Source organism: Lates calcarifer, linkage group LG19 (assembly GCF_001640805.2).
Source record: "Lates calcarifer isolate ASB-BC8 linkage group LG19, TLL_Latcal_v3, whole genome shotgun sequence".
Taxonomy (NCBI): domain Eukaryota; kingdom Metazoa; phylum Chordata; class Actinopteri; family Centropomidae; genus Lates; species Lates calcarifer.
Window position 1 is genome coordinate 4,102,677 of NC_066851.1, and position 13,411 is coordinate 4,116,087.

Here is a 13,411-nt window from a genome sequence, read left to right on the forward strand (position 1 = left end):
TGACCTGGTGAAACCAAAAATAACCTTAAGATTGAACATAACTTTGAAGTCTTAAGTGTGTATTGTTGGTATGAAACACACACACACACACACACACACACACACACACCTCAAATGAATAACTTTTGTTGACCAGAAATATTGAAACAGAATATTTGCACATATAACTGGAGGAGTGTGTGGAGATGAGGATACAACCTTGTCAGCAGCTGTTCAGCAGCTACCTGTGGTTCAGGTCTGGCTGGGATGACTCCAAGACTAAGGAAAAAAATAAGATATATATATATATATATATTAAGTTAAGAAAGTATCATGAAAGCACGTGTGTTCTCATGGTTTTGGTTTATTTTATATCTTGGATTATTATTATTTTCTTTATAGTTCATGCCATGTTTCACTGTCTGTCCCATGGCACTGAATAATCATATCTACCCACTGGCGAGACACACAGGGCACATCATCATTTTGATATCTGTCCTCACACAACATATTCTTCTACAATCTACTCTGGACTAATCTGATTAAAGAGATTAAACTTTTAGTCACAGAGCTGCATCTTATGACTCAGTGTTCATCATAATTTTCTTTTTTTTAACTCATTTTCCAATTCAAGGAATTTCTTAACATGATAGAAAATACACACACACGACAGCGTGTACTGTAAGTTCAGTATGTATTTTTTAAGTCAGGAGCCTACATGAACACTGACACAGGTTCCGCTTGCTGTAATCATTCCTCCTGTTCATACTGGACATATCTTTCTTTGGTGTCTTTGTTCCCTGGGGCTAACATGAGACGTCTGCAGTCTGAGCTAAATGAATCAAGTGGTTATCTTTCTTTAGAATGAAATCCCCTCTTTGTGTTCCTATCCTTCCACTACATCACAATTCCACAACATTTTGTACCGAAGAGACTGTAGCTTTTGGTGGAGCTAGCCTTTAAGTAAAATTGTATTTGCACTTTAAATAAAATGTCAAATTTGGTTTACCTGCACTCACACTGATAATGATTCTCTAAGCACATGTCCAGTCTTTTTTCATGCACCAGTTTTAATTCTATTATAACAACAGCCTTCACAATGACAAAAGTTAAGGACGAGATAACTGGACCAGAGGCAAAAGCAACACATCAGTTACCGCTTAGTGAAACCAACAGCAAGACAACAACATTGTTATGGCGCTATGTACAGGTGTCACTGTAAGGAGCTCTCCTAAAGTGTAAACAGGTGTTAAAGTCTTGAATGAAACTTTAGCTTTTGATGTTTGATGTTTTGTATTTGGCGAACTTTGTAATGAACAATTGATCTTTTAATTTTTATTTTCACATTTCTTTGGACATGAAGTTGCTCTTTCAGTCTGACAACAATGACAAGTTGTAGAAAGTTTTAACTTGCTCAAACTGTCGGTGCGCCCACACTCTCCTCTTAATCCCTGCTTTTTCTGCGCGCGTCTCTGCCAGACTTCAGCTCCATCAGCTCCACTTCGTGCTTTGCTGCAGTCTCCAGTACTTTCTGCTTGTTGTAGAAGACAACAAAGTTGTTAATGATGGGGTGGATGGGCAGAGCGATGGCTATCACGCCGCACAGAAAGCTCACGGCAGCGTTGCATTTGCCGAGCGTGGTTTTGGGGTAGATGTCTCCGTAGCCCACCGTCGTCATGGTGATGATGGCCCACCAAAAAGACTGCGGGATGCTCCTGAAAAGGGTCTCAGGGTGGCTCTGCTCCATGGTGTAGGCCAGCGCTGAGAACACGAAGATCCCCACGCTCATGTACATGAGGAGCAGCCCCAGCTCTTTGAGGCTCCTCTTCAGCGCGTAGGTCAGAGTCTGCAGTCCGGAGGAGTGGCGCGCCAGCTTGAAAATACGCGCGATGCGCATGATGCGGAGCGCCTGGACAGCCTGCTGGACGTTCGCCAGCTCCATCATGGATGAGGTACCGAGGTAGGTGAGGGACAGGACCACGTAGAAAGGCATGATGGCCATAAAGTCGATGACGTTCATGATGGAGAGCGCAAAGTGTAGCTTGTTCGGAGAGGAGGCGAGACGCAGCAAGTACTCCGCCGTGAACCACAACATGCACGCGGTCTCGATCGCTTCCAGGGTCGGGTGCTCCACGAGTTTCCCCTCGGAGTCTGTCACCTGGAGCTCCGGGATGGTTCCCACGCACATCACCACCGCCGAGACCAGGATGGAGAGGAAGGATGCGATGGCGATTATGCGCGCCGGTAGGGAGGAACCCGGCTTCTCCATCAGCCTCCACAGGAACCTCTGGCACCGCTGGGTGCGCGTAATGCACTGGTCCACCTCCAGATCCTCCAAAATTACTTTCACTTTGTTTGCAATCTCTTTCAGCTCATCCTCCTTCTCACTTAAGTAACTTTTGCAACATTCATCTAACACACTTTGGTCTATTTTCCAGAACTCCATCTCCTTGATGAAACAGATGGGGCAGATGCCGCGTTTGATGTGGATTTCATCGAAGTAGTAAACGTCGATGATGCACTTGAATGCATCAGGATCTCGGTCAAAGTAAAACTCTTTTCTTCCCGGATCAAAGTCATCACAGAGCGAAGAGATAACTTCAGAATTCTGAGTTGAGCAGTTGACCAGCTCCGCCAGTCTGCTCTCCGGGTATCGGTTCAAAACGTCCCCGAAAAGCACCACTCGGACTCCGCCGATGTTCACAGCAATCTCCCCCTCGGCGCAGAAACCAGTCCTGTAATTTGGCTTCGGAATTGTCCACATTTTACCAAATGTTTTTCTGAATCAGTGTTAATCCTGTAATGTAGAACTAAAGCGTGCTAACCAGAATTAATGTCCATTATCTCCGTGCGTAAAATGTTTCCTCTTCAGACTGTTTCATGCACTGAATGGCACAGCTTGAGCGGCCAGCTTTTCCTAACACTTCCCACCTCTCTCTCTCTCTCTCTCTCTCTCTCTCTCTCTCTCTCTCTCACATACACACACACACACACACACACACACAGTGGAAAGAAAGAAAGAAACACTGCAACATACACCCCTTAATTATTATAATTCGCAGTGTTGCTAACATACAGAGGAAATCTTCCAACATAAAACATAATTTATGACATCAGTGACAAATATGTAGTGTAGGACAGAGGTAGTGCACTCTCTGGTGATCATGTGATGCATAACAATCATTGGTACAAAGAGATACTTAACTGAGATACCTGAGATACTTGTACTACTTGTACTTCAATATTCCATTATCTGTCACTATACCTCTACTACATTTCTGAGGGAAATATGGTATTTTTTACTTCACTATATTTATCTGACATCTGAAGTTACTGCTTAGTTTTAAGATTAAGATTTTACTTAATCTTACTCTTGGCTGGTGATCCATCACATAAAAAAGCAGTGTATGTTGGACCTCCTGTCATGTTTCAGTGGAACAAATGAATTCAGTTTGGGAAGCAGTGGACTAAATTAACTGATTTACTGTTGCACTTCTTTGGGCCTATTTCCTGTCATTAAGTCTCTTTTCTTTCATTTAGGCAGTGAATCTACAATGCTCACATTCTCCAGTATCCAGAGGCTCCAGTAGAGGAGGTCATAGCCATAACAAACAGCCAGTGTCTCTGTGTCTCATGTTCAGCTAGCCTCTCTTGGTGGGACAGAAGTATTGAGCATGATACTTTGTTCAGAATTAGGTACGCAACAGAAACTTATGTATGACATAAGTTAAAAGCTTTTTACAATTTTATTTTCACTTATACAGTCATATTCCCTTAGTCCTGTAAACAGACTTTGATTGAATTCCACTTAGACCTTGCATGACCAGATCCTGATCAGCAATGGTTCAATGCAACTTCTTCACTGAAACATCAGTATCGAAGAATTTAATAATTTATAACAACCTATCACAGGAGGGGATTTTTCAGTATAATGACAACCTTAACTTTAGGTACAGTTTTCCGATGATGCTTGAATTTCTACTTAAAGTTACAGTATAGTCCTTCAGATTTCAGTGCTGGTTGATCTGGTGACACCTGGTTGCAGGTGGTGACAGCAGGTGCAGGAGTGACAGACCGCACCACTAACAATGAAAACTACAGATAAAGACTGAATGTAAATACACTGAATAAATATTATCAGAAATGATTTCTGATTTCATAAAAATGTTAAGAATTATAACTTTTGACTCTTTCAGCATTGATACCATCGCATTTGACAATATGTTTGATTAAATGAGTTATGAGAGAAGTGTTGTATACAGAGTCATGATATGCTTTACCTACAAAACATACTGTATGTGCTGAGAAATGTATTGTACAGGAAATCTGCTTCCTTATATTGTGATGGCTTTAAGATTTCTAGGAAGAACGGCCTCACTTAAAATGCTTGAGGCTGTACACTGACATTAAATGTTACAGTACATGTTCTTTCAGAAGAAAACACTGAACAACATTTTTAGATATTAAACGTATTTAAATGGTTCCACAATTCCATGGGCAGCATGTCACAAAGTGTAGTCCGTGTGCAGCTGGCGCTGTAGCGAAGAGAACCCAAATCCATCCACTGTTAACCTGACAGGATTATTTACATCACCGTCTGAAGCAGCCAGTTCTTTCTGACTGAGGAGAAATGTTGAGAAGACATTGAAGGATACATTCTTCATTAGATTTATTTTATTTTGGTGTTGAGGGTCTTTCTGCGCCTGGCTCTGAGCAACTGGCCTGGAACAACAGCTTCAGAATGAGCGACAGGGCCCTCATTGCTTGGTTATTGTGTGGGTTCTCTTTGCTGACTGCTAGCTGATCTCCAGCAAATTGGTGTTGATGTAAAAGCAGATGTAGGAGAAGTACTCCTGCTGAGAGAGTCCTGGGATGTCACAGTTTACCTGAGAGAGAAAGACACAAAAAACCCATCATTTTACTATAGGAGCATCTGTGCACCATGCAAATTCAGTTCACTTCACAGGCACGTCTGTGTGCATGTTATGCACCATAGTTATTGTGCCCTCATTTGCGTGCAGTAAATGTACGTGCAGCACTGTTAACCACAAATTCTCTTTTCTCACTGCAGTCTGACAAGGCCGTGGATACATTTGCATGTGACAGATGTCATTTCAAGTAGGCTGGACAGCAGATGGTTGCTCTTCTCTACTCTGACATCAACATGAAATCTTTACTTCACTTTACTCGCTGGTCATATGAAAATGGAAAATCATCTACAAATTCCCCCCAAATGATTCACTGCAATCAGTTTCTAAATATATTTGATTTCAGGTGTTTTTTTTTTTTGTTTGTTTTTTTTTTTTTTTTTTTGCCTGAGTAACAAATCTTGATAGCAAAGCCAAACACCAAATTTAAGACACAGGCTAAATGAAGAAGCTTTAATGAGCTGGCTTTGGGCAGAGGTGGAAGGTATATTCATACACCTTAATCTAAGTTTTCATATTAACAATGGATCAAATGACGACCATTTTGCAAATGTATTAAAACAAAAACTAAAATCTCACATTTACAAAAGTATGTTGTATGATACAAGCAAACAGGATGCACCTTTTGTAAATTCTAAATGACTAATGAATAAATTTGCAAAAACTTCTGAAAGTACGTTTTCACTTTGTCATGATGGGCTATTAAGTGTAGATTGATGGACAAAATTAGCAATTTTATCCATTTAGAATTAACAGTAAAGAGTGCAAACGGCGTCACCTAAGCCATTTCTGATTACTGATTAAGACTGTCAGATGTGGTTGAAAGCTACAGAGAAGCTTAGAGGACCTTAGACCTTAAGTTAAAAGTTTTATCGCTCATACAGATCACAAGGTCAGAAGTGAACTTCCATGCTCAAGAATTTTTATGTTTGTGTCTTTATGCCTTTTCGTCTGTGCTTTAGATGAAATATCAGTGTAACAATGTCATAATTATGAGTGACATTTGAAACAGTGAAGGTCAGCTTGACCTCTTACATCGGTCTTGCTGGCAGTGGCAGTGGGGTCAAGATGCATGAACAGTGAGGCGAGTTCTTCTCTGAGTTTCTTCGAGCGTTTCCGGTCGGTCTGCAGCAGAAGAGCCTGATAGTTCACAGGTAATCCATACCTGCCGGGATATAACATGAGTCTACTCACACATGAATCACATGCTATTTTTTATTAATGATGGGAGTTAATAAGAGAAAACCACTTATCTCATCAGCACTGACCTGAGGACTGATTCCACAAACACCCTCAGAGCTTTCAAGTGAATCCAGGCAATGAACACCTGACTGAAATTAACCTTCAGCCAGCGTACAAAGATTCCCTGTGGAGGAGGCATACACATTTAAAATACACAACAACACACACACTAAAAAACTAGCGAATATACATGATGTTTGACGCACATATTGTTCTTTCTTGTGGACACTTAGCTGCTTCATCTCCTGCTGCTTCTTCTCTTCCAGATCAAAGCTGTACTCACGCACAGTGAACCTGTGTGGATCATAGGCTACACTATGGTAACTGACACAGACAACACAGCTTTGACTTGATGGGGTCATTTTCTGGCAATCCATCCTGCTTACTTGCTCTCCTTGGCTTTGGCTTTGAATTCACACACAGCTCTTTTGAAAAGTGTAACTGAGAAAACTCCCGCCTCTCCATCTTCATACAGCTTCCTGATGGTAACACAAAATAATGAGAGAAAATTTGAGTAAAACATGGCGACATGCAACAGCAGGTCAAATTGAAAGACAACAAAAGAAAATAAAGTGAACAATTGTGCCATTGAAAGCTGGGTGATATTGACGTACTGTAATAGTGCAGCCTGATGGTTAAACTATATATCGTGCATTGTGACACGTACATGGTTTGATGATGTATCATCATATTTGCATTAGCAATGGATGTTGTTTGTTGCCGTTGTTTTTAGCTATGCTAGCTAGCTGACATTTATGTCCTCCTCAGGATGAATTGGGATACCCCTGGTAATCTGTTGATTTTACCTCTAGTGCCATCATCTGGTCAAAAATTCAATTTATGTCACACTTTATGATGAAATACCTACAAAACTAATAACATACAAATCATTCTATGTGTGCCTATGTCTAAATAAATGTAAAACACATCTTAGAAGGTAAAAGCTAAAAACAGTTATTTAGCTCTTTGTCTCATAACTGAATGACTTGTTTTTCGTTGGGAGTTTTCCATGCCATGTTGTCCAGCAGAGGGCAGCATAGACTTGCCAATTTTACAAAGCATTGTTGTCATTAGCTCATTCGTTTTCTTGAGGAGGTGTAAGGCATGTTTTTCTTTTTTGAGATGGAGACATATCATCAATGCCAAAATGGGGCCATAGGCAGGGGTTTATAATTAATGAAACGAGCTGATGGGAGCCGTGATAGCTTTTCATATTGCAGTTTCTTTTGTGTGAGCCTGTCCTCTGCTGGACAACACTGACATGCAGAATATCTCTTCTCTTGCTTCCTGTGTTGTAATTTGATTTTAACGTAGCATGGAAAATTCACAATGACAATCAATTCATTCAGTTATCAAGGACAAAAAGCTAAATAACCGTACTTTTAAACATTTGTTTTTCATTTAATTATAACACAGGGAATGCATACATAAAAAGGAAATATATTCTAATATGAATTGTGGTTCACCTTATTTATTTGAATGAATTTGTTTAAATTTAAACTTTTTGAATCTTCCATATTTAAATGCCCCTCACACTTGCAAAGGTGTTATCTTAGCTGATCGGATGAGTTGAATGGAACTGCAAATAACATGCGGTCACCAAACTCAGTGTCAGAATCCTAAGTAAGTAATGTATGTAAGTGGTTTAACCTTAACAGGTTGAGCAAAGTCTGAGTCCTGAGACCAGGAAAAGGTAAAAATACCTGTGGCGGTGAAGCATATGTAGGGTCTTTAAAGTTTAATTCCAAAACACTGTCATTATATAAAGAAACACTATGTAACTTTTGCTGAGCAGCAGCAACAGCACCCTCTGCTGTCACAAGTGGTAATTACAGGTCACTGGCACATTAAATTCTGTTGGGTTCTGTGCTCCTCAGTGATTTTGGGTACTGGAAGCAGCGCACCTCTAACAGCTCATGTACAGAAAACAACACCTACCAACTACTCAGGCAACACACAATTCATCAAAGGCGTTGAATGAATGAAAGAAAGAACAACCGGGCTCATGTCTTCTGTCGTGCGATGTAAAGCATTACACACTTTATGCAAGCATTACACACTTCTCACAGGAGATCGTACCCACCCAGCTGTCATTAGCTGTTTAACTATCTAACTTTGTCATTAGTCTTGGCACATTCATTACCTACAAGGCCCTGTTCACCCTCCCTGGTGTTCTCAGTTACCCTGGCTGGTTTGTCCTCTAGTCAGAGGGCAAGGTGGTGATGTTATTTATTAATATATCTTTTTCAAGGAAGTCCTGTGCTTTTCCTACACGTGCTTTTCACAGAAAAAAAAGCACAGGTGTAAGCAATACATGAGGGATGGAAAGTGATCTTATTAGTAACATCAATGTAACTTCTCATGCATCAAGGTCTGCTGTGATTTAATAAAACGTTAAAATATGAAATACTTCATCTGAACACATTTTTCCGTCGGAAAAAAGATTTACTTCCCTGCTACTGATCCAAGCTACACAGACTCTTACTTTCTGCTGGTAATGGAACACCTGTGGTTACTTAGCCTGACCTTTTGGATGCTGAGAACAGATACTCAGAGCTTTGCCAGTGCACTTGTACCTGGATCAAGTAGAATGGCTTGTCTCATAGCCAGAAGTGCATAAAGACAGCTTACCTGCTTGACCGCGGAACCACAAAATTTGACAAAGATTCATAGGTCCTTTCCCACTGCAGGTAGCTCCCTCTGTGACCAAAAACATATGCAGATACACATTTACACATGAAAAATATCACAAGAATATATACACGCACAAACATTGTAGCACTGACCTGGTGACCACTACCAGTAGAGTGGTGAGGTACTCTGACACCACCAGGTCTTCTTTTCTTACGATGTCATTCAAACTGCGAGTTTGCAAATTCCCACTGGAAAGACAGACATTCCAATTAATTGGAATGTTAATGGAATACATTTCCATTAATTAATACAATGATGTATTTTTACTTAATATGCATCTGATGTTACTCACTCTTGTTTGCGCTCAAGGCTTTGCAAGCTTGTTTTCACACTGTTGTACGCCGCAGCTTGAGATTTCAATTCTGTCTCCACCTGGGAAACTTCCTGGCACACATGCAGGCATCAACAGCACATGTAAAAATCACAACCTCAAAATTAGTATGAGAACTTGGAACTTTATACACTGTATATATATATATATATATATATAGATAGATAGATAGATAGATAGATAGATAGATATAGACATATATATAGCAAAAATATCCTTTTCAAATTCAATTGGATTTGCTAAATTCACCTCACAGTTTCTTTATATTCATGCTGGTTGGGCATTAAAGGGGCATTCTACTGATTTTACATATAAAAGTTTATTTACTAGTCCTGGTTAGTACAATTTTGCCTTTGAAAATATGTCTTCTGTGGCTCTGGAAGGAGCTCTCCATAGTCTGAAAAAGTCATGATGTCATCAGGGTTAATTTTTTCAAGCTACATTATGGATATGTAGGATCCAGTATTTTTGGACTAAAATGCTAAGACACAGCAAAATTGTAGTTACATTTTCCAAGTTCTTATCATGTATCCCTGTGTTAATTGTTCATTTATTTCTTGTTATGTTCTAGATATGTGTCACAAAATCATACCTAGCACCCAAATGTGATTTGGGATGCTAGCTAGTACTGCCAATCATATAAAAAAGTGCACTGTGACTGTTAGTTAAAGTAGCTAACAGAGCAATACATTTGGAAGTGAATGCTTGGATTTGAGTAATCAAAAACATATTTTTACATCTCCAAACAATGTGGTTATGGTCTAATTTTTCAGTTTAATCTTTATCCTCTTCCTGATCATTTAACATCATGGGTGTAGGCTGTGGGGGTGGAAGTGAACAGTCCTGGCCACCGCCCTCCATCAGGTTGTGTTTACTCAGCTATGCCAACAGAGGTCCAGTCAGATTTGAAGGATTTCATTTAAATCCCTCTAGTAACTGAACTGTTTCACTAAGTAACATGTCACATTACAGAAACTTAAGACTCTCTCATTCATGTTTCATTGTGACTTTAACTGTTTCTTTTGTTTCTCACAACTTTTTGAAAGTACAGTAATAAACTGATGGAGTACCCCTTTAAGGTGGTTTTGACTGTAACAACCATATTTACATGTCACTTATTATTAGCCTCATTTTCATTAGTCCATACCTTGTTGATGATATCTGCCAGGCTAGAGAGAGGCAGAGCTGTGGGATACTTGGCTTTGTCCCACTGAAACTTTGTCATATAGCTCATCAGGTCCACTGAGAAACACACACAGACATAGGTCATAAAGAAAGCAAAACTTGGGAGTTTGACAGGAGTGTCATTCAGAACACAAGAGAGCAAAAACACTGCAAAAATGCACACTGCGTCACACATCATTGCACTCCAGCTCAAAGAGCAAACTGCCAGCAGATAAAATACCCCTCAGAGACTTGAAGTAAGCTTTCAGGGGTGACAGGACGGCTCTCTGATTCATGCTGTGGTCTGATGGGGTAAAGTGATCAGAGACAGGGTTAGCCTGCTTTGTGCTGTGCAGCTGTTTCCCTGTCCTACTGCCCATAGGCAGGAGGCTATTACAAGGTAAAAGGGGTGAGTGCAGGCTGTGTCATCTCTGAGCGTGTATGTGGGAGTGGATGTTTGTGTGTACACATATGGAGCTTGGTTTAAGTAGCTCTTAGTCTCATTTGCAATGTGCATGTACCCTCAGGCTTCTATGCACTTACTTAATGAGTTTCTATACAATGTAATTAACACCCTCAGCATGTGTGTGTGTGTGTGTCTGTGTGTGTGTGACTCACCTCCATTGGCTAAGGCGTTTTCCAGCACTTTGTCAGTAGACTGCTCCATCACCTCCCTCATACACTGACATGTTTTTTTGACCACACTGACCAGGACGACAGGAAAAATAGCACTGTCATATGTTATTTATACATTTTCAATAATTTACAGCCCTCACTACTGGAAATCCAGGAAGGTTTGAATCGAGCAACTGGATTTGGTTGTAGATACTTGAGGACATTGTGTTGACTCATGTGTTTGTTTAACTATTACACAAACACATGGATCAATACAGGAGGTTACCTAACTAAACAACCATTTAACAAACGCATGGCTCAGCACAGGACTCAGCAGTTTACCTACACCTGAGGGGGTAAGTAACATTCCTTAGAAGATGACCATATACATATTTTAGATCATGTGATTCCAACGACTCTGGTGACTGTTGTTAAAACAGCCAAGAGCACTAATAAACCCAGACGGTTAAGTCCCTGGGTCTCCCTACCAGTCAGTTAGAACTGAAGAAGCCTCTTGGGCACTGGTCATACCTGGAATTAACATGCATACTGAGTGATCCGATCACAGGAGGACAGATCACAGTTCACAGGTGTGAATGTACAGGTGTAAATGCAACCAAGAAGCAATATCTCGAGAAGGACCCAAGGGGATTTCTACAAATTTGGCACATTTGTTTATTGCGACTCAAGGATATATAAGATTTTGGTTATAAAAGGTCAAAGGTCAAGGTCACTGTAACCTCATGTCTGTTCTATTCTTGTGAGTGAATAAATCAGGAATGCCTGTGTGTATGTGAGTTCAGATACACCAACAATGAATTTAAAATCAGGAGGGAAAACTAACCGTCAGCTGCCCCTGACTATCAATTAATCATGGTGCAGACCGCACACAAGCTCAGGGTTACTAGTCTTAATTAAGAACAAAGGTGCACATTAAGTTACAAACATGCAATGACCACAGAGACAAACAGGTTCCATGTGCATCAACAAAGCATGGGCAACATTTTCAGTTTGGTTTATCCGTCTTGGATGTGTTTACCTTTCAGTCAGTGTGTCGAGCCTGGAGAGATCATCTGACATACTGAGCAGACTGTCCAGTATTCCCACCTGAGGCCACAGCATAGACAACACCGTTAGTGCTACTGTGGATTATGCATCATCCACCTGACATCAGTGAGAGCTCAAATCATGAAACATGAGCAACAGCTCTGCATGTGTAATCATTTGTCAGCTTACTGGCTTTTAAGATTCAGCCTGGAGCTGCCAATATAACACATTCAATATGGGGATTTTCATGTTTGAGCTCTCGATAGAATTTTTTTTTAAAAAGCTGTTAAAATGTGCTTCCTGGCAGCCAAGGTGAACATTGATCACGTTGAGTGAAACGGGTCAGATGGAAATTTTGCCTCAAACTGTAGAGAGCAACCTGAGCCTTTATCCCTTCACCAGAGAAGGACACCAAACACCATCTTGCTCCTCAACTACACTCTACTGTACTGGTATAAACACAGAGCTAACATACACTTACAATTCTTCTTGCTCTTTGTTTGTTTCACAGGTCAAGAGGAGAGACTGTTTAATATCTGGTCCCTGTATTTATTTACTCTGTATGCTGTATTTGGCCCCATCAGGCTCTTCATTGGCCTTGGCGATAAACAGCCTCACCTTGAGATCTGGAATGGAGAACTTGCAGCAGGAGGCCAGGTTGGTTTTGGCAATGGTGCGCTTGAGTTTCTCTACACTGGTTAAACTGGTCTTGTCCAGTGGGACAGAAATCAACCATAAGTCTGTCATGACTCCCAGTGTTTCACATAGAGACGTCAAGTCAAAATCCCTCCCACAAGAACAGGCGTTTGGCACCAAATAAACTGTTATCCAGAACAAACAAACATACAGTAAGATTAACTCCATCATCATAAAAGAACATATGATCTTTTGTGCTAAGCTGACTAAAATTACATGTAATGATCTTACAGCTGTTTATATTATTTGATCTGTTTCCACGAAGTGTCCTGTGATTATATTAACATTTTCACTGGTATAGTTAAATAAAAGACACACAAAAAAATGAAAATAAACTTTCAAAGCAGGGACTCTTACCGTCAGGTCATCCTGTGTCAGTCCCACTGTGAGTGTTGGGAGAGTCTGTGCAGTGGCTCCACCTGAGACTGACTGACAGCCAGTCCACTTTTTTTTTTTTCTTCAGTGCACTGTCTTCTAGGATCACAAGAAGCTGTAACAGCACTCCAGGTGATTTGAGCAAATACAAATATACACTGGGTTGCCGAAAATAGCCTTTGGCGCTGCATGTACATTTACGAGCTGTTTTAAATTTTTCTAAACTTTGCATTGATGTGTGAGCAATTTAAAAACCATAGCAGCTGTAGCCCAAATATACTTAGCATATAATTTAAAGTAAAAATATGTATAAGTTTATCCTTATTTATCATCTAGATTG

General features: G+C 40.3%; 2 protein-coding genes across 2 annotated transcripts; both read right to left on the reverse strand.

The window, feature by feature from the left end:
* Positions 1–1,029: 1,029 nt before the first annotated feature.
* Positions 1,030–2,855, reverse strand: LOC108896087 (potassium voltage-gated channel subfamily F member 1). The gene has a single exon (XM_018695084.2). It carries the CDS (start codon positions 2,741–2,743, stop codon positions 1,424–1,426), a length of 1,320 nt encoding a protein of 439 aa, XP_018550600.1. The 5' UTR covers positions 2,744–2,855; the 3' UTR covers positions 1,030–1,423.
* A 1,554-nt stretch (positions 2,856–4,409) lies between these two features.
* atp6v1c2 (ATPase H+ transporting V1 subunit C2) lies at positions 4,410–13,112 on the reverse strand. Its single transcript, XM_051078166.1, has 13 exons — positions 13,054–13,112; positions 12,619–12,821; positions 11,993–12,060; positions 10,957–11,042; positions 10,322–10,416; positions 9,136–9,227; positions 8,936–9,031; positions 8,781–8,849; positions 6,536–6,628; positions 6,356–6,443; positions 6,176–6,273; positions 5,943–6,072; positions 4,410–4,865 (listed from the first exon to the last, which is right to left on the reverse strand). The coding sequence occupies exons 2-13, from the start codon at positions 12,745–12,747 to the stop codon at positions 4,776–4,778; spliced, it is 1,134 nt and encodes a 377-aa protein (XP_050934123.1). The 5' UTR covers positions 12,748–12,821; positions 13,054–13,112; the 3' UTR covers positions 4,410–4,775.
* Between the last annotated feature and the right edge of the window lie 299 nt (positions 13,113–13,411).

What these genes read in the sequence shown, in the direction of transcription:
- LOC108896087 (XM_018695084.2), bottom strand. Translation starts at nt 2,743, where the DNA reads ATGTGGACAATTCCGAAGCCAAATTACAGGACTGGTTTCTGCGCCGAG.
- atp6v1c2 (XM_051078166.1), bottom strand. Translation starts at nt 12,747, where the DNA reads ATGACAGACTTATGGTTGATTTCTGTCCCACTGGACAAGACCAGTTTA. An exon ending in CTCGACACACTGACTGAAAG is followed by an intron (nt 11,043 to 11,992) that starts GTAAACACATCC and finishes CGTCCTGGTCAG; the next exon opens with TGTGGTCAAAAAAACATGTC. An exon ending in TGGCAGATATCATCAACAAG is followed by an intron (nt 9,228 to 10,321) that starts GTATGGACTAAT and finishes CATGTGTGCCAG; the next exon opens with GAAGTTTCCCAGGTGGAGAC.